Source organism: Dromiciops gliroides, chromosome 5 (assembly GCF_019393635.1).
Source record: "Dromiciops gliroides isolate mDroGli1 chromosome 5, mDroGli1.pri, whole genome shotgun sequence".
In the NCBI taxonomy this organism is placed as follows: Eukaryota; Metazoa; Chordata; class Mammalia; order Microbiotheria; family Microbiotheriidae; genus Dromiciops; species Dromiciops gliroides.
This window is the reverse complement of record NC_057865.1, coordinates 5,487,226-5,511,483: the sequence shown is the minus strand read 5'-3', so window position 1 is coordinate 5,511,483 and position 24,258 is coordinate 5,487,226. Positions and strand designations below refer to the sequence as shown.

At 45.9% G+C, this 24,258-nt stretch overlaps 1 protein-coding gene across 1 annotated transcript in view; it reads left to right on the top strand.

The window, feature by feature from the left end:
* The first annotated feature begins 103 nt into the window (after positions 1 to 103).
* The window catches only part of VWDE (von Willebrand factor D and EGF domains), a 57,352-nt gene continuing 33,197 nt past the window's right edge, over positions 104 to 24,258 (top strand). Inside the window, exons 1-12 of the mRNA XM_043967467.1 lie at positions 104 to 189; positions 316 to 461; positions 590 to 743; positions 1,285 to 1,406; positions 4,041 to 4,183; positions 4,302 to 4,449; positions 8,330 to 8,508; positions 11,067 to 11,295; positions 17,694 to 17,759; positions 18,860 to 19,098; positions 20,390 to 20,479; positions 22,108 to 22,243. Coding sequence (XP_043823402.1) covers positions 104 to 189; positions 316 to 461; positions 590 to 743; positions 1,285 to 1,406; positions 4,041 to 4,183; positions 4,302 to 4,449; positions 8,330 to 8,508; positions 11,067 to 11,295; positions 17,694 to 17,759; positions 18,860 to 19,098; positions 20,390 to 20,479; positions 22,108 to 22,243 — 1,738 coding nt within the window. The remainder of the gene's footprint in view (positions 190 to 315; positions 462 to 589; positions 744 to 1,284; positions 1,407 to 4,040; positions 4,184 to 4,301; positions 4,450 to 8,329; positions 8,509 to 11,066; positions 11,296 to 17,693; positions 17,760 to 18,859; positions 19,099 to 20,389; positions 20,480 to 22,107; positions 22,244 to 24,258) is intronic.

Below are 24,258 nucleotides of genomic sequence, written 5' to 3'. Positions count from 1 at the left end.
TTCCTCGGGCATTCAAGGATCCCGCCTCCACCTGATCCAAATCTACCTTTCCAGCCCCATATCATCCTCTCCCCCCACCCCACCCCACGTGCATCCCCAAGGGATGCCGCAGGGGCGCCGACTCGCCCAAGTCTCCTCCAGGCCGGACTGGCCTGGGCTTAGCTCCCGCTGTAGCGGAGAGTGTTTTCGGTGTGAAATCGGGAGGGGAGCTGGGGCGGGGGTCCGCTCCTCACACAACATCTCCCCGATGTGATGGTTTGCCTTTTTCCAAGCCAAACTTGTTTCCTGTCCCTTCCCGATCCTCCCCTTTCCCAGGCACAAGGCCAGGCAGCTGGTGTGGGTGAGTCCTGTTCTCTACTGTTTCTCAGCAGAAAAGCTGAGTAAACTGGCCCCAGAACCAGCCTCCGAGCTCAAACTGGACACTTCCTCTGTGTCCTCATCATCCCTCACGGGGCTCATTTGTGCTGTCCTCAGATCTCCAAGCCAGGGGGAAAGGGACCCCCTCGGGAGGTCCCTGGTTCTCCTTACCTTGGTGGGGGAGGGGGGATTGCTTCCTGCATCTCCTTCAGGCCATGATAACTTCCTTTAGGGGCAGCCAACAGAAGGGTGGTCCCTCTTGTCACCCCTGAGGCTGGCTGTGCCCGAGAGTGCTTAGACTGGAAGCCTGTCATTGGGCCGGGCTGGAGTGGAGGACCCTGTCCTGGCTGTGACCTAGCCATCTGCAGCCTTATGGCTGTAGCAGAGTAGGTGGCTACACTCTGCCATGGTTTTCTCAGGCGTTTTCTCCACTCCAACGAGCATTTATTAAGTGACTACTATATGCTAGGCCCCGATACAAAGTGAAAACAAAAATGACAGTCCCCACCTTCACGGAGTTTACATCCTGCCAGGAAGGACAAGAAGCCAGAGAAACACCCAGTGACAAGGAGGGTGTTAACAATGGTGCTAGCGATAATAGTACTGGCGGTGTTACTGTAGCACTTTGAGGTTTTCCAAGTGCTTCACACACATGCACGGATTTCTGAAGACCAAGAAGGCCCTAACACCCGGGAAGGTCGGAAGCCGGTCCCCCAGGAGGCTGTGAGGGGAGGCTGGAAAATCCCAAGGATCCTAGGGGCAGAAACATCAAGGAAGGGCAGTGACAAATTTGCATAACAACCAATAGACTTATCTGGCTGGAAGTCCTGTACAGAGGGAAGAACAATTCCGGGAGCAGCTGTAGAATTTCCCCCACACATCCCAGTTTGCTTCTCCATGAAGGTAAGTCCTGGTTTGTTTGCTCAGAACTGAGAGGGTGGGGCCCCCTCACTCCTCCACTGAGCTCATCCTGGGCCACCGTGATTTTATGCCACATGAGGTTTTTCATCTGAAGAAATCACTGTTACCCGCCTGGCCCCAGCCCCAGGGTAAGGTTCTACTTGCAGCGTCACTAACGCCCTCAAGTTTTCTCTTTCCTTCGGGTGTGTTTTATGCAGCGCTCTCATGGCCACTATTAAGGATCGTTTAACAATTTGAATTGATTTACTATCAATAAGCCAACGTGGGGACAGTATGTCTGTGTCTTATCACCCTATAACTGACTGACCTTGAGTCTGCAGGTGCAAGTCTATTCGGGAAGACAAGGGAAATCAGCAGGGAAGGAGAATTCATAAGAATTTGCATGTCTCTTTCTTCCTGCTCTTCCTTTTCCAGATGATGAACCCGAGGTCCAAACTTAGCTGTGGGGTCACATGGCGAGGAAGTGTCCAAAGGAAGCTTCAAGCCTACATCTCTCCTTAATGGATGTGTATCCAGCTTCATTACGTGTATCCAGTACAAATAACTGGTACCAAAAAGAAGAGTTCTGGGAGTTAAACACAGATAACAGTAGGATTGGATCTGAGCCTTGAAAGATGGATGGGATATGGGTGGGCAGAGAGAAGGGGAGAAAGCACAGGCCACAGACATTAGTGTGGTTTGAGTGAAGGGGTCACATACAGGGCCAAAGAAATGAAAAAAAAAACGTATTGATTAACCACTGTGTGTGAAATGCAGGGGAACAAATAGAGCAGACAGTCAGTGCTCTCAGCTAGGGGAGGTTTTCCCATCGAGTCGGGTGGAAAGATCCCAGGGTCCTTAGGGCAGAAGCCAAAGGCAGCCATGGGGAGTTTCTTGTTAGGATCATGGCCTTGATGGTCAGTTGTAAGGGAATGGCATGCAGAGGAATTGAAGGGAAGAGCCTCTAGGCTGGGGGGCCTGTAAGAGCCATTGCAGCACACAAGGTACTAGATGGGAGCCCAGGGTAGTGATGGCAGCCATGGGGAGGGACACTGAGGAGAGAGACTCCTTCAGACAAAGTGACTGACTGACCATAGGGAGGCAGGCAGAAGGAGGAGGTCCCAGAGAGTCCGAGGCTTTGAGCCTGGGTCACTGGGGAGCATCAGAGCCATTTACAGATGTAGGAAGGTGAGGACATCCTGGCTGGTTTGGGCTGGAAGATGTGTTTGCTCTGAGGTCATGCAGTTAGAGGGGGTGATTAGGAGGAGACCCATGTGGGCACTGCCCTCTGGCATGTGTAAACGTCAACTGCGGTCCAAATGATGGGTCCAATTCACTTGAAAGAATTCATCTCCACAGCGAACCCGTGTACTGCGAGGCTCTGAAGCCACCCATTCACTTGACTTGTGCAGACACAACTACTGACAAGTGATTATGGTGACATTGCCCTTGATGGAGGATGGATGACAATAGTCAACGTTCCCATTTCTAGAGCACTCTAAGGCTTATGAAGCTCCTTCCTCACAAGAAGCTTGGGGTTGAAGATATGCAAGCATTGTTGTCCCCATCGTATAGATGAGGAACATGGGACTCAGAGGTCACAGGTCACAGACCTACCTTGGAAGGACCCTGAGAGATCATTTAGTCTACCTCCCTCATTTTAGAGAAGAATAAAACTCTTAGTTAAATGGCAAGAACCTTGGTTACAAAACATTTCCCCATAACCCTAGGGCGCTATTCCACCAATATACAGTGTCCCGGGGGAAAGAGTAGGGGGGGGGGGGCTGAACGTCTCCAATTCTCAAGAAGGTGGCACCCAGACTGACTCTGGGGACAGGAGCCAACTTCTTAGTTCTCATAAGTGCTAGAAAGGGGGTGTGATGAGGCAATAAATCTGCTGTGAAGATCCACAGTGGGGACCCTCTACATTGTCTGGACATCCATTTATATAAAATCCCTCCCCTCCTCTGGATTAGTCCCCTCTCCCCTCCTTCCCCCCACCCCCCCCCTCACTCACACTCACACACACACACACACACACACACACACACACACACAGGTATATATAAGTCCCCATTTTCCTTCAAGACTTTGCTCTGCATGAGGCTAGCCAGAGTGTGAGGGCACCCACATTTCAGAGGATCTGTGAGCCGTGCCTCTGGGGAAGTTTAATGAACCAGGACCCAGGTAGATGACAAAGTTGAGTCAAGAAGACTCGAGTTCAAACCACACACTGGCTCCATGACCTTGGGCAAAACACTTTGCCTCTGTTTGCCTCAGTTTCCTCATCTCTACAATCAGGATAATAACAGCAGCACCTGCCTCCCAGGGTTGTTACAAGGACCAGCTTTGTGAAGTGAAGTGCTGGGCATGTAGTAAGCATCTTATAAACTGTTATGACCTCTTTGAACCTCAATGATTTCTGCAGCAAAATGAAGGTGATTCTTATAGCCCTACCCTATGACTGCGCAAGGGGGGCTTTGTCACCTGGAAGGGGCCTCCCCAGTGGCAGTCAGCTAGACCTTTCCCACCTTTGACACTGTTTGCTCCTCCCGGTCCCAGGACCCTGGGGGAGTGGGGGAAGAGGGCATCTCCCGCCTTAAGGGGCAGGCTTATTGTGTGTATAGAGGCAGGTCTGGCCTGGACCCACCTCCCAGCTCTGGTAGCTCCTGTTCTCTGCACAGGGTGGCTGCTGGGGAGGGGGCAGGAAAGGGGGAGGAGAGAAAATAAGAGAGGAGGGGATAATGCCTCCAGACATCCTGGCCCAAGTCGTTGTTTCCTAGGGGCTGAGGAGGAGGAGGAAGTGGTAGGAGGGGAAAAGAGAGGGGCCAGGGCTGGGGACCAGAGCATCTTGACATCCCCAGTCCCACCCAGAGGCCACAGCAAAGCCATAGTGGTGCCTGAGCTCTGCAGGACGACGGGTCTGGTGGGAAGGCAGGAGAGTAGATCCTCGCCAGACAGGGAGGTGGGGAAGGAGTGCCACAGAGCCTCGTGGCTAGGAGATTTGGAGGGAGGGGCGCTGGACATCCTTTCTCCTCCCCCAGCCTGGCTCTTTGAGAACTTCGGGCTTCCTGGTGATCACAATGGGTCTGGGGACCCCGGCTGGAGGCTACCCGGTGCTCTGGGTGACTGTTATCTGCTCCTGGATGGTGGACCCGGGGGCATCTGTGGGAGCAGAGACGGGCAGTCAAGGTAAGAGCCATCCTGCTGTCTTGGCACCCTAGGGGGGGAGGAGGGGAGGGGAGGGTTCCAGCCAGGACGTCTGTTACACGTGCCCAGAGATCCCTCTGGTTATGGGAAGCAGAGCAGGGGTCGTGGCTCAGCGTGGATTCTTTGTGTGTGTTTGTCTGGAGCACAAGTGCTTTCAATCCTCTGCCAGGTCAGGCCCACATCTCTCTTACTCCCAGCCCCCCCCCCCACCAAGGTGCCCTCTTCATGAGCCCCAAATTGACCAGAGGAAGGTTTCCACTATTGTTAAAATCTCAGCACTTACACCCCAGAATCTACAATCGCCACAGATCAGTGCCCAATATATTATTTTGTTCTCTGTCCAGACTTCAGATAAACGCAGGTAAAATAAGTGTGTGCCTGTGCTTTCTGAACTTTTTTTTCTTCTGGAGAGCCTGGTTGTTAAACATTACTAGCACACCCTATATTGCTCTATAAACTTGCTTGAACTTAGCAGGAGGCAGTAGGAGGCTCTAGGAACAAAGACACCACCAGACCAGAGGCCTGGTGACTCTAGGCTAATGACAGGCAGCTATAGAGCATTTTAAGGTTTGCAAAGTGCTTTGCACCATTATCTCTGTGACCCTCAGGACACCCCTTGTCCATCTCTGCCAGAAGAATCCATCCCTGTAAAACATTAAGCAGCTCTGAGCTAGCCTCAGTATCCTGGGCAGGAGAAGGACATCTCCTATTGCTTGGCCACCTGACTCCCTGTCCCCATCTCTGAAGGGAAAAGGTACTAAGTCAGATCCCCAGAGCAAGGGGGAGGGAAGGGGTGCCCCCAAGCCATCACAGTGGCCAGGGAACTCTGGCCAACACTGGCTAGACCTGCCTTCTGGGGTTCCTTGTTCATTACTGCCTGACAGCGTTTTGGGTCTGGGGTTTGGAGGACCCCTCACTGCTCTGACCTCATATGGGAAGGTGAAAGTTACCATGTGAGTCATTAATGAGCCTCACAACAAATCTGTGAAGTCCATTTTTTTTTTTTTTAGTGACTTGCCCAGGATCACACAGCTAGCAAGTGTTAAGTGTCTGAGGCCGGATTTGAACTCAGGTACTCCTGACTCCAGGGCCAGTGCTCTATCCACTGTGCCACCTAGCTGCCCCTGTGAAGTCCATTTTAAAGCTGAGGAAACTGAGGGTACTCGACCCACTATAACAAGCTGCCCTCAGTCCTTCTGGGAAACCAGGCTTAAGGATACTTTGATGAGCAAACAAACCAGGACTGGCTTCTGTTTTCCAGTCCCTATGCTTAAGCCTCTGCCTCTCCCCAAGACTCTGGGGGTTCTAGGGAGAGTTGATGCAATTATGCTTTGAGGAGGAGGGGGCACTCTGGCTCTTACCTGGTATTCATTTCTGCCTGTCGGGTCACAGGGAAGGTCAGCTCCCTTGTAAGACTCTTAAGATAGCCTTATTTCACCTAGTAGGGTACTACTTCTTGGATCTAATCCAGCCTCTTCAGCCTGGGGCCTTGCCCTGCCCAGCCCTGTCCTCTGATGCTTTTCTCAAATTGATTGGTTAATCAGGGCAGCTGAAGGCACTTCTGTCTACCTGAGAATGTGTAGCCCATCCCAGAAGTTGGGGGGGGGGGTCCTTTCAGCCTTTCCTGAAATTTCAGAACAGACCCAGAGTCATGGTCCACACCTCTTTTTAAGCCCTTTGTAAAATGTGTTATGAAAAACCTGACTCTAAAGAAAGAGGAGATCGCCCCAGTGAGAAGCTCTGAGTTAGCCTCAACATCCCAGAAGGCTAGTTGGGGGAATGGGCTCCCTGGGAAGGAGTGGGGCCAGACAAAGGAGGAGCTGTCTGGGTAATTTCCCTCTTGTTCTCACTTTGTTCCTTGACTCGGTTTAGGGAATGAGTTCAGGAAAACCTCCAAGAATAAGCCAGCCAGCCAGTGGGGCCAAGCTAACTTCTGTTAACTGGGCCGCTACTCTGCTCTTAGATGTGATTTTACAGTCAGCAGCTTTAGTAACACCCTGTTATTACTTTCAGAATTGCTCTTTTATAGAACCCATGAATTGAGTTTATGCTTCGGGAAGGCTGGTGATTAAAGCAGCAATCACGGACTGCTTTTAATTTCCATTTGTGATGTTCGCTTTTGCATTTCAGTAAACACCTAACTCTTCGGTATCCATTCCTATCTTGTCCTTGGAAGGATCCAATCTCCAGGAAGTCAAGGACCATGGCTTCCTCTTAATGTTTTTTTTGTATTTATCTGCATGGGGGCCGGAGGGGTAAGGAAAGGCACTTTTGATTCAGATTTAGTTAATATCTGTAAGTATGACATTCACCATCTTACAAGAGACCTATGACTCTTTTTCTGTCTTGGTGTCAAATAAAGTCACCACCCATTTATCTCTTCTTTACGATGCTGAATGTTATTCAATCCCTCTCGAGTTAAGGCTGGCTCTTACTTCACTAGACACTTGCTTGATCCCCAGAAGAAAATGGCTGAACATTTGAGATATTGTCTCATCCTCAAATTTGTTTTTATAAATTTAGGATTATGGATTTCTCTTTCTCCTAGTAGATTAAATATATCCAAGAAGTGAAATCCTAATGGATGTAAAGGAATTATTTTGTTCATTTCTTAAGGCATAACTGAAGGGAAGTTAGCAGTGACAGTGGGTACTTTTTCTACCCTTTTGCGTGTTATGATCCCATTTCCACCAAGCCAATGAAGCCCTCTTTAGAATCATATTTTTAATTTATAAAACAAATTATGTAGGATTACAAAGATAGTCAATTATATTGAAACACAGTTATGAAGATATTTTTAAAAAACACACTTATGGCCCCAGGTTAATAATCCCTATTCTATAGAGTACCTAATGCACATATAATGGCCCAATACATTTACTGTGTAAATTGTTTGATCAGGATCGATTTACATAAACATTTTTTAAATGTCTCATATGTAAAATCCTTCACATCCATGGAATAAATTCTATGGTCAATGAAGTTGCAACAGAGAAAGGGGCCCAAGAATAAGCACTGTCATCCACAGGGAGATTCAATATATTCCATAGCTTGACAGAAATGGGGGCCAATTGCTTTCTCAAACATGAAGGTCGACCTCTACAGACTTCCATCACATTTAGAATAAGATCCATAGTCTTCTGTTGAGTTTCTCTTAAGGGGAGCCATGAGTGGACCTCTGGATAGAGTATTTGACTGGGAGTTCAAATCCTGTCTCAGAAACTCATTAGCTGTGTGACCTTGGGCACATCACGGGACCCTGTTTGCCTCAGTGGTCTGATTTGTTAAACGAGGATGATAGACCTGGATATCCTTGTCCTCTCCTCTTGCTGAATCTTGTTCATGTCTACATCCTCTATGGCAGTCCTGGGCTTTTGGTGTTGCACGACCACCAGGGGAGAACACGGGCTGTCCCGTACTCTCTCTAAGGGACTGGCTCACCTCCTTCCCCATGATAACTCTGACAGCCCCCTTTCTACTGCTTCTCCTGCACTCAGGAGACTCATGGATGCCATGCCCCTCCCCATTCCCCTTTGGGTAACCCTCGGTTCTCACTTTTCAGGGGCCATGGTACTCTATCACCAAAAGCCAGCATCCCTGGCACATTATCCATAGTAGAAAAGAGGGCCTTTGTTTTAGGAAAAGTCTGAAGTCCAGCTGGATGGACAGCCCAGGAAGTTGGTCCCTCCGTGGCCATTTCCTGGGCAGGAGCTGGAAGAGGGGAGGGGGTTGGCTGGCACCTTTGGGAAGTGGTGCAGTGCTTTAATGACACCTAAGCTTACCCTGAAAACAGGGCTCCTTCTAAGCATGCCCCCAGGGGTACAAAGCAGACTGCAGTTTGAAGCTTCACCCTTGTCCCCAGCTCAAGAATGCTCTCCTGGAGGTCACCAGATCCTAAAGAACCCTCGGAGGAGTGTGCACTTTGACCCATCACAAAGGCAGCAGCCAGTGGAGCTGATCTGTGACCATTCCCTCCGCCCAGGATGGTACCGCTTCCTGATCTCAGACAGACCTGCAGAGATGCCAACCACATGTGTGGAGGTATTGTGTCACATTGTCTCTGCACAGAAGGGCTCAGGGTATGTCATGTTTTTTTTCATGGTCCAGTGAATCATGATGTCCTTTGGATTTGTTGGGCACAAAGATGGAGTAGAAGGGAAGGGATGGGATGCTACAGACTAAGCAAAATGGCCAGGAAAGCACAGCACTCATTTACAGCCCAAGGGAACCATAGACCTGGAAGCCAAGAGTCTTAGCTCTCCTCAGTGGTGCCTTCCGTCAGGCAAACAAACACCAGGGGAATGACTATGGCAGCTGTGGAGATGGTGGGGAGGAAGGCAGGGCTCCAGGAGACAGGCTAGCCTCCCTGAAGGGAAGGATGCCCTCACCACCTACATTTCATTCTACGCATGGGTCCTTGTTGTTCACTCAGTTATGGCTGACTGTTCGTGAGCCCACGGATCACAGCATCCTCCACCATCCCCCAAAGGGTGTCCCAGATCATGGGCATTGCTTTCCTGACACTATCCCTCCCTTTCACCTTCTGCTGTCTCCTCCTTTTGCCTTCAATCTTTCCCAATATCAGGATCTTGCCAGTGAATCCTGTTTTCTTATTTTGTGACCAAAGTATTTAAGCTTCAGCTTTAGTATTTGTCCTTCCAATGAGTAGTCTGAATTAATTTCTTTTTTTTTCTTTTTGTTTGTTTGTTTTTGCAGGGCAATGAGGGTTAAGTGACTTGCCCAGGGTCACACAGCTACTAAGTGTCAAGTATCTGAGACCAGATTTGAACTCAGGTCCTCCTGAATCCAGGGCTGGTGCTTTATCCACTGTGCCACCTAGCTGCCCCCTGAATTAATTTGTTTAAGCATGGACTGATTGGATCTCCTTAATGTCCTAGGGACTCTCAAAAGTTTTCTCTATCACCATCATTTGAAAATGTTTATTCCATGGTAGTCAACCTTTCTTGTAGTCCAACTTTCACAGCCATACATTGCTACTGGAAAAATTGTAGCTGTAATGACACCAGTCTTTGTTGGTAAGGTGATGTCTCTCTTTTTTAGTCTGCCCAGATTTGATAGAGCTTTCCTTCCAAGGAGCAAGCATCTTTTGATCTCATGGCTGTACAATCTGCAGTGATCTTTGAGTCCAAGAATATTAGGTCTGACGCTGCTTCCATTGCTCGTCCCCCTGTATGCCAGGAAGTGGTGGGACCAGTCACCGAGATCTTTTTATTTCTTTCTGTTAAGCTTTAAGTCAGCTTTTACACTCTCCCCTTTCACCCCTATCCAAGAGGCTTCTTAATAGCTTCACTTTCTGCCTTTAGAGTGGTATCATCTGCATATCTGAGATTTGTTCAGTCTGGCATTTTGTTAGATAAATGAGGTGACGATATGCAACCTTGTCAGAATCCTTTTCCAAAGTTGTTCCATGGTTGGTTCTAACGGTTGCTTCTTGACCCGTATGAAGACTCCTCAGGAGACAAATAAGATGATTTGGTCTTTCCGTCTCTTTGAGGAACTGTCATATTTCCTTGTGATCTATATGGTCGATGGATTTAGTCAATGAAGTAGAAGTAGAGGTTTTTCTGGAATGCCCTTGTTTTCTCCATAATCCAGGGAATGTTGGCAATTTGGTCTCTAGTTCCTCTGCCTCTTTGAGTCTGTTCTTCTGGTAATTCTTGGTTCACATATTGCTAAAGCCTTGTTATTCAATTGTTTCAGTCATGTCCAACTCTTTGTGACCCCATCTGAGGTTTTCTTGGTAAAGATACTAGGGTGGTTTGCCATTTCCTTCTCCAGCTCATTTTTACAGATGAGGAAACCAAGACAAACAGGATTAAGTGACTTGCCCAGGTTCACTCAGCTACAAAGTGTCTGAAGCCAGATTTGAACTCATGAAGGGTATTCTTTACTTCAGACCCAGGACACTATCCACTGTACCACCTTACTGCTTATTGCTGAAGTGTGACTTGTCAAATCTTAAGCATAACCATGCCGACACGTGAAAATGAGGTTAAATTCAATCTCCACATTTCACTGATGGGCAAACTGAGTTACAGAGAGGCTAAGCCACTTTCCCAGAATCACATTTTAGTAAAGGCCATTATGGGATTTGACCCAGCTCTTTGTTGAATCATATTACATCTAATGTCATTCCTTCTTCTGCCCCCACCCCCACCCCCTAGATCCCCTTATTGACATGGTGTCAATTCAGAGAATCCATGTTCCTCTGGAAACCTGTAGAGAACACAGAAGTTTATTTTGTGCATCCAGCTAAGTGCAAAGGGAATTCCCCAGGTGTATCTGGCTTGGGATGGCTGAGGGCCTGGCAGAGTATGGTGCTTGGTCTTTTAAAGCTGCCATTAAAGACAAGCACAGGATATGGTACTACCTTTCTAGTATTTGCAGCCCAAGACTCCAGGACTCCCAGAGCTGGGGGAGGGGGCTCAGCTAGGCAGAGGGTGCACTGGTCCTCCCCCAACCCTTCCTAAACAGAAACAGAAACAGGGATCTGCTCTGGCCCAGCTCTAGTGTGGGGTCAGCTTTGCTTCTCCCCTAATATCTGCTCTGCCTTCTGCTCTTTTTCCTTCCTGGAATAGGTGAACCGCTGTGGTACCCAGGTCCCGCTCTGGTTATCCCTGAGAGAAGGTGAGGTCTTGCCGCTGCCAGGGGAAGTTGTGCAGTTGACAGCCTGTGCCTCCTGGGAGTTCTTCGGTGCTGCCAAGGACTGTTGCCTGTTCCGGATTCCTGTGACCGTGAGGAACTGCAGTCCCTTCCTGGTCTACTTTCTGCAGCCAACCCAGGGCTGCATGGGGTACTGTGCAGAAGGTGAGAGATCCACTGCAAAGCTCAGCTCCCCAAACTGCCAGCTGGGTTTTGAATCCAGGGGCTCTGATTCCAAATCCAGAGCTCTTTGCACAGGACCATCCTGCCCCACCTCATTGTTTGAACCAAGAGTGAGGAAGGATTTCCTAGGTGCTCCGCTCAGTGCTAGAGACCAGATGTATGTCACAGACACGCAAACTTTGGTTGAGTTAGTCTCTGCTCCAAGCCATCAACCATGAGCAGATCAGGGAGATGAGCTCCAAAACTGGAGGTGGGGAAAATACTAGAGACCTGATGATAAACCTGGTTTCCTGTGTTCTGGCGGAGTCCCAGGCTAAAGTGCATTATGGAGATGCCCCTGGTACATTGCAATATCTTGGGTTTCCTTACCCTTTTTGGCCAATCTTCCACTGGATGGATGGATGGATGGGGGCAAGACAGAGAGAGAGAGAGAGAAAGAGAGAGAGAGAGAGAGAGAGAGAGAGAGAGAGAGAGAGAGAGAGAGAGAGAGAGAGAGAGAGAGAGAGAGAGAAATGGGAAAAAAGAAAGAAAAAAAGAAAGAGAAAGAAAGAGAGATGAAAGAGAAATAAAAAGGAAGGAAGGAGAAGAGAGAGAAGAGAAGAGAAGAAGGGCATTTATGAGGCATTTACTGTGTTCTGGGCCCTATGCTAAGCCCTGAGGATACAATACAAGTGAACAGGACACCCCCTACCTTCAGGGAGCATACACTCTCATGGAAGAAGGCAGAATATAAAGGTGGCTGGGTGAAGGATACCCAGGAAGGGGCAAGGCTGATAACATGAGGAATTAGTAGAATAGGTAGTGAAGTGACCAGAACCCTTCATGAAACAGGTAGAAAGTCAAGTTTTTGGTGACCCTGTTGGATATATTTTGTGCAATCCCTAGATGAGCCAGTGATACAAAAAAGGTGGCAGGCCACCCAAGGCTTGACTAGATGGAACCCAGGATGTGGAACATATTCATTGGCTAGCTGAAGACACTGTAGATAGATAGATGTGACTGAGCTATATCCATAATAGAATAAAAAAAGACTAGTATCAACTTGTATAATGAACAAGAGAGCTCCAAATGAATCCAGATAGGAGCCATGGGACCTCAGATAAGGGTCACTGGGATAATGAATGCTAAAAATGGGGGAGAACACTCCATCCCACCATGTCTTACATACTGACAAGCGGAACAATGATAAGATCCACTGGGGAAGGAATTTTTAGAATGACTTACAAGCTATAAAGTGACTAGACTAGCTACCCTAAGTCTCAGAAAACCATTGCATCACTTTTTGGCTATATCATGTATGTAATTATAACTCTATAAATCTATAACTCTATCTTCACCTAGAGACCCCAGCAGCACCTGAAAACCAACACATCCCAAATGGAACTTGCCTTCTTTCCCTAAGCCTGCCCACCTTTCAGACTTCCCTGTTGGGGCACCACTAGCTTTGACCTTGCATCTCCACCTCTCACATCGACTGGGTTTGCCAAGGCTTGTCAATTACCCTTCTGTAGCATCTCTTATCTTCACTCAGTCCACCATACCCCCACCCCAGCCCCACCTCCAGTTCAGGTCCTTCTCACTGCTCACCTGGATGATTGTTGGTGCTTCATATATTTTTGAATCAATATGAAGACATATATATATGTATATGTATATATATGTATAGAGAGAGACAGAGACAGAGAGAGAGAGAGATTTACTCACAATCATTCTGTGAAATGAACATAGAAAATATTGCTATTCCCACTTTACAGATAAAGAAACTAAGGTTTAAAGTAGATAGATGCCTTCCCAGGTTCAGTTAGCTATCAATCAGTGGAGGTGGAATTAGAACCCAAGGATTCTTCTTACACTGAACCCAGTGACCTTTCCCTTTACCCACCTTTTCAATGTGCATTTCACTGTGAACCCTTCAGAGTCTGATCACTTTGACAAATTCTTGAAATGCCTCCATGTCCGTTAACTGTGGTTTTCACACACATTGCTTATTTTTGGCATCGTTTTCATTGGGATCCTGAAACCTACACTTTCCTCCTTTTGTGCCCTCCCCCCTTGCTTAATCATTCTGTCATGTGGCTCTGTTGGCTCAATTTAGACACCTCCACATTTGCATTTATGTCACAATAAAGAAGAAAGAGCCCGTAGCTATTGAGAACCCATTAAAAGTCACTTGGCATCAGCCCTTCCTTCCGTGGCACTCTTAAGAGAAGAGGCCAAGTAATTAGAGGCATGCTGAGTCTATACAAACCCTTTGATCCTTTTTCTGCATCACATTCTCCTGAAGCCGGTAGCAGAGGCAAAAATCTGTGTTGGAATGGAGTTCATGTTGAGATGCTCTAAGCCAACCCATGCCTGAGCAAGAGTCAGCTCTCCAATATCCTCCTGGATGGTCCAGCCTTTGAAGAGTGCCCTGAGAGGGGATTCCAAGCTCTTAAAGCAGGTCCTGACACTTTGAGGCAATGCAAAGCATTCGACCTGTGCCTCCAGGGTCTGGAAGCAGGCACCATTGTTACCATGGCCACGTGTGCCACCATCATCACCAGTGGCGGCAGAGGCAGTAGCAGCGTTGTGCTCTTCTTGTTTGTGGTCTGGTTGTTGATGTTGCTGCTTCTGCTCTTCTCCTTCTCTTCCTGTTCTTTCTTCTACATCTTAACAAGTATATCTATGCAACCCTTTAAAGCTCTCAAAGTTCTTTGCATGCATTTGAGTACTCGCTCTTTACAGTCACCCTTTGAGGTCGGTTCTATAGTCATCCTTACTTTCTATATGAAGAAACTGAATCGAGGTGACCAAGGTGACCAATCAGAAGGTATCCTAGGTGGTATTTGAACTAAGGTCTTCCTGACTCCAAGTTTCAAACTTGTTTTTTGATCAATTAATGAAGAACATGAGTAAAAAGACACTAAAATGCTAACAGTGTTTGTTTTCAAATTAATTATTAAGAAAAAAGAAAAGACATTCCTAAAATATCTTTTGATGATGACATTAATTCAAGATTATGGATTGTATTCAAGACTGTTCTAATGTAAGTTTTATATACTCAAGATGAACTTTCTTTTACTAAATTCTTGGGTGCAAAACAGTTCTCTTTTGTTCATTCCATATTTTGAAGGGTAGAGCCCAACATTCCATGCCTGGCAGGTGCTGAATGTAGTCTCTACACCTAGGAAGGCAGAATGATGTTATTTATATTGGTTGTTTTTTGTATTGGAAGAAATAACTACAGCAATTTAGAAAATCATTGAAACTCTGAAGAAATGTTTTCTTCATTCTGCCTTGTATTATTTTCTGAATTTTCCTATAGCACATCATTTGCTTTCGTAATGGAAAAACATCTTGCTACTGGAACATGCTTACAGGGCTACATTCCATTTAAAGGCAAATTACTATGTGTGATGGGAAGCTCTGAACTGAAAAAAAAAGATATGTACTCTAACTACAAATTTTATTTGATAAATTGGTCATATATCCTGAATTAAAATGTGTTTAAGGAATGTGATTATATTAGAAAGGCAGAAGTTTTATAGTGTTTTCCTTTTTTTTTCTGGAATTTTGAATGTGTAAATTTCTATATCCTCTTCATTCTTGCTTAATAGTCAGGCTCAATGTGTGACATCATAGAAATGCTTTCATAGCTTACATTACTAGGCATTAGTTTAGCCTAGTTACTTTTTTCTTTTCTTAAAATTATTTTCTTTTTTCTTTTTAATTTAACTATCAGATAGAATGGGTATTTGTATAGACATAGGAGAACAGAAAAAGAGGATTGTGGACATGAAAATGCAAGCCTTTAGTATGTAAAACTCACTTGTCCTTTTAAAATATATGTTTGACCTGTTCACTTTCAAATTTGTTTTGCTGCTTCCTCACCTTTCTGTTCATTTCTCCTGATTTTCAAAAGGATGTCTCAGTGACTGATCTCCCTTCCTTCCTTCCTTCCTTCCTTCCTTCCTTCCTTCCTTCCTTCCTTCCTTCCTTCCTTCCTTCCTTCCTTCCTTCCTTCCTTCCTTCCTTCCTTCCTTCCTTCCTTCCTTCCTTCCTTCCTTCCTTCCTTCCTATGGTTCAGTAAATAGACTACCAGGCCTCAAGGAAGACCCAAGTCAAATTCATCCTGATACATTTTAGTAGTTGTGTGATTCTTGGCAAGTCATTTATTCCCTATTTGCCTCAGTTGTCTCAACTATTAAATGAGGATAATAATAGCACCTACTTCTCAGGGTTGTTGTGAGGATCAAATAAGATAATAATTATAAAATGGCTTAGCATAATTCCTGTTGTGTAGTAAGTACTATATAAATGTCAGCTGTGGTGATGATGTCCTTCCTCCCTCCCTCCCTCCCTCCCTTCCCCTCTTTTCCTCTCTCTCTGTCTCTCTGTCTCCCCCCACCTCTCCCTCTCTCTCTCTCTCTCTCTCTCTCTCTCTCTCTCTCTCTCTCTCTCTCTCTCTCACACACACACACACACACACACACACACATCTCTCTCTCTCACACACACACATACATCTCTCTCTCTCTCCCACACACACACACACATACATCTCTCTCTCCCACACACACACACACACACACACACACACACACACCCCTCTCTCTCTCTCTCCCACACACACACACACACACATCTCTCTCTCTCTCTCTCTCTCTCACACACACACACATACACACACATCTCTCTCTCTCACACACACACACCTCTCTCTCTCTCTCTCACACACACACACACACACATCTCTCTCTCTCTCTCACACACACACACATCTCTCTCTCTCTCACACAGACACACACATCTCTCTCTCACACACACACACTCACAGACACAGACACACACACAGACACACACACATCTCTCTCTCTCACACACACACACACATCTCTCTCTCTCTCTCTCACACACACACACACATCTCTCTCTCTCTCACACACACACACATCTCTCTCTCTCACACAGACACACACATCTCTCTCTCTCACACACACACACACACACACACTCACAGACACAGACACACACACATCTCTCTCTCTCACACACACACACACTCACACACACAGACACACACACACATCTCTCTCTCTCTCACACACACACACACACACATCTCTTCCTATTCCCTTTTGTCCTTCCACTTTAACTCATTGGGGGAAAAAGAAATACAAGACCTGTACAAACACGCTTGGTCAAGAGGAGCAAACTCCCACGTTGCTCAGTCTGAGTTCCACAGGAAAGCTGGTTTCTTCCCTATTAACCAGTTAACTCGCTAGGTCCTTGTGTTTGTATCACTGGAGCCCAGCATGATGTCTGGCCTACAGCAATCACTTCATAATGGTGACTGATCACTTGCCTCCCACCCAATGTGAAGAGGAGGACTGACTGACGTCACCATAGGTCTGGAATTTTTAAGAGCAGCCCAGGAGAGTCTAAGAGCCAGGTCTTTATTCCAGATAGTGAACAAGACAGTGCTGCCCAGTGGGAGGAAGACTAACTCTGTCATCCCATTCATTGTGACCTTGGGAACGTCACTTTCTGAGTGTCAGTTTCCTTATTTGCACAAATAAGAGCGTGAGTGAGATAATGCCAAGGTCTCATCACAAAATCCTATGATACTAAATTTTATTTTCCCCATTAAAAAATTATGAAGCTGGAGCTTTGAGAGGTTGGATGAGTCTGAGTTCTAACTTCCAGTGATCTTATCATTTATTTAATTATTTGTTTTGGGAGGCAATGAGGGTTAAGTGACTTCCCCAGGGCCACACAGCTAGTGTCAAGTGCCTGAGGCCAGATTTGAACTCAGGTCCTCCTGAATCCAGGGCTGGTGCTTTATCCACTGCACCCCCTAGCTGCTCCCTCAGCCTTATGTTCTAAGACCACTTTTCTCATACAGCCAGTGGGAGCCCATTGCTTTTGAGTTTGAGTCTGGGTCTTTTACATCATGCATGTGTGTGTGTGTGTGTATACATGTTCAAGCACACATACACACACATGAATATTTGTATGTATATATGTATTATATAAATGTATATATACACATACATCTACACCTACACACACACATCTAATATGATATCATTTTACAGGTGTAGAAACTGAGGCTCCACCTGAATTACCTAAGATTTTAGAGTGTCACTAATTTTATTTTATTTTTGTTGAGATGTGATGTTATCTGAACCAGGATGGAAAATAACTTGTCTGGAATCCATGTGGACTCAGCTCTGGGTTTCTTCACTCTGGGTTAAAGTTTATGACAATACTGGGCACTAAGCAGGTGTTTAATAAATACTTGACTGGCCGATTAATTAGCAGGTGAAGTCTTAATGTTCTATATCCTATTCTTAGGCTCCTTTATAAGAACAGACTATATTAAGATGTTTTTCTTACAGCTATTTCTGCCCCAACATCACCAACGTGTGGCCCTGATGAAGCAGATGCTGGCGGTGCCTGTCAAGGTATGTATCAGACTTGGCTTTTCATGATGGGCTCAATTTCCTTGGCCCGCTCCAGTCGATTCTCAGGATAGTCTGTGGTTTGGGTTAGTTATCCTGTGCTGTGTCCATGATGGCAGAGTTTCAAGTTGGCCCAGATTCCCTGTACTTGGGTATGGCTCAAAGCAGATCTTCCAACCCAAGTCCCAAATTTAGAAGCCCAATGTTTTCTTTTGGAGCACATGGGCATGAATCAAAAACCTTCCTAATGTTTCAGAAATCCTTATGCTCACTTAATAAGGCACCTGTTCCTTTTCTTTAAAACAAAATGAAACAAAACAGTGAGGCTCTTACAAACGTTCCAGCTCATGGAATCACTTTTAAATTTAAAATTGTAAAATCCTCCTTCAATTTCCTGAAGGTAATGAGAGTGCATGCTCCTGCAACTGTGCGACAAAAGACTTGGGCCGGCTGTTTCTTAGCATTTCATTAAAAAACTGGCATTACTCTTCGAAAGAGCAGTTCTTGTAACAGAGCATCCTGGTGAAATAGTGTGTCATTGGGTTTTTAATTAGGAAATTGTTTCCTTGGTAAGTTGTGGAATGGTAATGTTATACAACGGGGGAGGTTTTATGTCTTTCGGCCATCCTTTGGAACAATGCCGTTGCTTCTCGAGACAGAAGTTGGTTTAATGCTCATTCAGTGAACTTTTCTCATGAATAGAAACAATAAATGTGCATTGTTGGTAGTTAACCATGCTGTCATGGTGAATTGCTATTGCATTGGGGTTTGAGAGGGAATCCATCAAAAAAGAACATTTTCCACCTTGTTGAGGACTAGAAAATTATAGTGTCTTCCCTGAATTTTCTGAAGGTCATGTCTTTTGTGATCCTGTCTCCCATATCAATGAATTGAGCCAGCTTCTTGTTCAAGAGTTTCTTAGGACCCACCATGTTTGGAATGTTTTACAATGTCCTTAATTCCCATGTTTTAATTGCATGGAGATAATTTTAGTAAGAAAAAGCCATTTAAATGAAGTAAATCTTGAAGCAGAGTCATTGTCTTCCCCCTGCTCCTATTTTCTTTAGAGAACCTAAGCAACATTGAGATATTTTTCCTACTAGGTCCTCCTGCTGCCCCATCACCACCCTCCCCTCCAGAAATTGAGATCAAGTTGATTGCAACCAAGATCTTTCTCCAGTGCACCTTTGAGGCGTCCCCCACAAGCGGCTCCCTGGGATTCCTTGTTGCTTGGTCCAGACTTTCCTCTGGAGGACTCAGAGAGGAGCTGAAGCAGGAAACCACAGTTGAGGAGTCCTCCCTTTTAGAACTTGATGGCATAAACCTTAGACTTGGAGATAGGGTAGGTCTGAAGAATTGTCTTGTTCTGAATGAATTTCTCACGTTGTCTAAAAAATGTGTCTTTGTCTCCAACAGAGAGAGGAGGGAGGTTCTTGTAATGATTTCCCTTGGCATTCATGATATTTCCTGTTCTAAGTGGGTAAAGGTAGAAATATGTGGGAATATAGACAATGGTCATTCTCCACAAAATCCACCTCAAGGTTTTTGTCAGTGTCTCTCAGGTGAATGTCTTTGTCTTCTGTGTTTCGAATAGACACCCCCACATACCTTGTATCATTTCCCAATTTTCACACCTTTACCTCAGACCATATTTTTTAATGTATACACTGACAACCTGTTCTGGTGCTACTTCATGGTGTAGGGGTGACCGTAGGTGATCAGGGACTATGCTCCCGGAGAACAAGTTCTTGTAGGTGCTCCTAGCACTGAGAAGGCTTCATTTATGGGCCCAGCTATGGACAAATGTTTCTGTTGTTTAGCTGGGAAAGGCTCATCACCTGCTTGGTCAAGGAAGACAATTTGGGGGCCACGATAACTCTCAAATGCCATTTTCCAAGTAAGCAGTGGATTGAGTGAGGATTAAAAAACCAAGTATGCTTCTTCATTGTAAGAAAACAGACTTTGTTATTTCCTGATAACAAAAATCAACATTTTAGAGGGCAAAATCCAAAAATGTCCATGACCTCCCCTCCCCTAATAGGGACCCTGGAAGTAGAGATCATATCATTCCTGAAGGGTGTTTATGACCATGAGATTTTTTTTCCTCCTTCGGGGCAATGAGGGTTAAATGACTTGCCCAGGGTCACACAGCTAGTAAGTGTCAAGTGTCTGAGGCAGGACTTGAATTCAAGTCCTCCAGAATCCAGGGCCTGTGCTTTATCTACTGCCACACCTTGCTGCCCCACCCATGAGATCTTAAAGAGAAAGCTTATCTCCTAAACACATTTATTTTTCCAGTTTCACTTAATCTCAAAGTCTACCCAATAGGGGAAGCTTTCGAAAATACCACATTATGAATGGGGACTATGTAGAAGGGGGTCTTGTTCTGGGACAGGTTGCATATGACACTTTCTCAGCTCTCATCCCACTCTGAGACACTGGGATTCTGGGACTTCTGCAGGAAGGCTGCTCTAGGGCCAACCAAGGAGTCAGGGTCAAACCTAGGGTGAAGGAGCAGGTCTGTGATCTTTTCTACCTTCCCTACAGTTAAAGAGTTAATTAACTTTCAAACTAAATGCTTTTGGCAAATGTCCTCAAAAGGCTTATTGCTAAGACAACAACTCTCTCAACAGATTTTCTGCAGCGCATCTGCCTTTTCCCGGGAAGACCCAGGCATGCAAAGTGTGGTTGTTGAGAGTAAAGAATTCTTTGCTGGCATCAAGGTACATGGGGGGTAGAAATCTGGGAGCTGTCAGGGGTAAAGGAGGATGGCAGGATGGGGAAGGAAAGGGAGAGTGGTAATCTTCTGTGAGCTTTCATAAGGATGCTGCCCCTGATGTCAGGAGTCCTGAGTTCAAGTCCTAGCATTGACACTGTCACTAATTAGCTGAGTAGCCATGCCGTCAGTCCACCTGTTTGCTCCTGTTTCCTTAAAGCACAATATCAATGTGGATATAATGGGCCCATTGATGCATTTATGGAAGAGTTTTTTTGTCATTTTGATTCAAATGGGAAATTAAGAACAGGGACATTTCGCACCTGTCTTATTTGAAAAGAAAAAGAATACCCAGTTTCCACAGCTTCTTGCTCACGTGCCCCTTGTTTGATCCCCCACCAGTGTTGTACATACATAGGGGAAGTTGTTCAGTCATTTCAGTTGTGTCCGGCTCTCTGTGGGCCCCTTTGGGGTTTTCTTGGCAAAGATACTTGAAGAGGTTTGCCATTTCCTTCTCCAGATTGTTCTGCAGATAAGGAAACTGAGGCAAACAGGGTGAAGTGACTTGCCCAGAGTCACACAGCTAGTGAGTGTCTGAGATCAAATTTGAACTCAGGTCTTCCTGACTCCAGGCCCAGGACTGTATCCACTGAGCCACCTAGCTGCCCCTGGCTCTCAAGGAAATGCCAACAAATAGTGAATGACAATTCAATTCAAAGCAATAAGCATTTGTTAAGCTTCCCTACTTCGTGGCAGACCCTTACAATACCAAGGCCTGCCTTCGAAAAGCTGACATTTTCAGTGGTTTAGATCAAGGTGCACCCAGAGGCCGATCTCTGCCTGGAGTGGCCGAGGTCAGAGTGTGGGTCATCATGGGGCCTTCCTACTTGGGAGGTCCCTGGGGGCCTCTCCGCCATTTCCTTTTTCATTTCGAAATGAACTTTAGTGCCTTATAAGACTGGAAAGTTGTTGAGTAGTCTGTTCTCCAAGCTGACCAACACCCGTCTCATGATAGTCCAGGTGGATTTTTTGGCACGGTTTCACGTTGTGGCGAGGCAATCTAGGATAGTGGCTGGAGCCCTGGTCTTGGCCTCATGAAGGCCTGGGTTCAAATCCAACCCCTGACACTTAATGGGGATATTAAGCCCCTTAATTTCTCTGGGTTCCACCTTCTTTATTTGTATAAATAGGGAAACCACTATCCAAATATCTATTTGGAATTATGGGAAGATTGAATGATATGTAAAGTGTTTTGCTAATCTTAGAACATCACACAAATATTAGTCATTTCTATTATACAAAATACTCTGCTTGTTAAGTCAAGTCAACAAACATTCATATTAAGCACCTACTATGTGCCACTCACTGCGCATTTGTAGGCTACAAAGAAAGGCAAAAACAGTCCCTGCTGTCAAGGAGTTTACAATCAAGTGTTTCCAATTAGTCCAATGCTTGTTATGATTCCTTATCTGTGCATGTTATTGGGATTAAAATGATTTAGCAGAAAAATTCCCCCTTAAGCTCATTCTCCTCTAAGGGAAGTAATCAATCACAAGGCATTAATTAAGCAATGACTCTGGGGCAGGTACCATTCTATTTTATATTTTCGGTATTCCTGTTTTCTTCCCACACCAGCTCCAGCCAGAGGTAAGCACTATCTCTGAAGATGGGCAAGAGTACCGGCTGAGGATACAGAGCACAGTTCCCATCCTTTGTCCTGAGCTCAGCCAAGGGTGCAAAGTGGCATTGACATTGAAAACCATTGACCAGGGTAAGGCAGCATCTCTCTGGAGGCTGTGTCACACCAACCCTCTGGGTGGAACCTGTTTCCAGTAGCCAGAGGTGGACAGATGGTTGTTGGGGCAAAAACAAGCAGCCCCAAAGGAATAGTGGCTCCAACTGTTGGGCCTCTCTGTGGGCCCCCCACCTGAGGCACTTTAGGGGCAATGTTTAAATGGCTCTACCACCTTTTAGTGCAGGCTCAGCTTCTGCATTCACAGAAATAACTACTTTTTGGCTCCAAATGAATTGGAAACTCTGGGTAAAAGGGCACCGGGGGTCTAGTGAGAGGCCTTTTCTCACAAGACCCATTTAGGTAACGATTCTTGTAGACGAATAGAAGCTAACCCCATGTACATAGGCAGGGAGTCTGTGCCCCTATCCCTAAGCCTGGTCTACCCCCTCTTTACACCTCCAACTGGAGTGAACAAGCTGAGGTCACACATGGAAGCTCACTGTGCCCTCTGGAACTGCATCCATTTGTCATGATGGAAGGTCAAGGTGCCCTCCCCACATTGTTCAAAGTTCTCTCTGCCCACGGAAAAATATTTTTCTGCTTTGAGTCTCAAACTTCAAAGTGTATTTTTTCATGGAAAAAAATAATTTCCAATGAGCAAGATTTTACCCATAAGAAAACATGGCCAGGGCAGCTAGATGGCACAGTGGATAAAACACTGGCCCTGGATTCAGGAGGACCCGAGTTCAAATCTGGACTCAGACACTTAACACTTACTAGCTGTGTGACCCTGGGCAAGTCACTTAACCCCCACTGCCTCTCAAAAAAAAAAAAACAAAAAGCATAGCCAAGGTTTTAGACATCTACCTCTGGACTCAGTACAAGAGGGCTGGTAATGAGCAACACCTGGCATCTCATTGTGGGAGGAGAGCTGCTGCTGCTCAGTCATCTCTGCAGGTCTGACAACAGGCCCTCCAAGGAAAGGTGGACTTAGGCAGCCTCCATTATTTTGTAGGGGCCAAATTGAATATGGGGAGAGTTAATTGGGCAGTTCGCTGTAATATTGGGGTTCGGAAAATAATGAGGGACCCCTAGGTCCAAAGTTTCCTCTCTTCCAAACTGCCTTTTTTAGCTATTTCTACCAGGCTAATAAGGAAGGAGATTAACAGCCTCTTTTCCACAAACAAATCAGGTTTTATTCATGGGAATAAAATATATAACAAAGGTGAAGTTAATAAGGCCAGGGACAAGGGAAGAGAAAAATGGATAAGCTCCCTGGCTCTAGCAAAGACTGACTCAATCCCCAAACTTGCTTCCAGCTCAGCTAATTCGAAGAGCTGGCCTCGTTTCTATTAACTCACCACCTGGAGTCCATAGTTTCTATGGGGGTCAGCTGTGCAGCCCCTCACCAGTCTGCTCTCAGAAGCTCACCAACAGGAAAGAGAGAGCTCCTCTGAGCGAGCGTTCCCTTTTCTACTTTTCTCTCCCTCCCCCAAAAGGGAGGTCCTTCAAGTTGCATGGCTGAGAGTGGTCCCCCCCCCCATGTCAGCAGTATACATCACTCAGGGCGGGCCAGGTGTGGCCCATATCTAATCATCTGCAAGTAGGTACTTAGTTTCTCATTCTCACCCAATTCAAACAATACTAAATCCATCAGGTGGGACCCCTGGGCATCTGCCAAATTCCATTATTTTATCACAATTTCATTGTACTCACTGGGGAAAAAAGAAAAGATTCTAGCTAGGTTTTGGTCTAGTTGACTCCCAAGAACGACAGTAGATTATATATTTTTTAAACAAAAATGCCCCACCAGTAAATGAGTACAAAGAGCTAGCCACAGTTTTGGACTAATTCTCATGAAGCTGGCAGTCCTGACACAATGGGACGGCCAGGATACCTTACCCTCATGGTCAGTGAGATGGTGCCATTCATAAAATGGTGGAGTTGGAGTCAGCAAGACCAAAGTTCAAAATCTGAATCAAATGTTTTCCTAGCTGCATGACCCTGGGAAAATCACTTAATCTTTCCCAGCCTCAGTTTACTTATCTGTA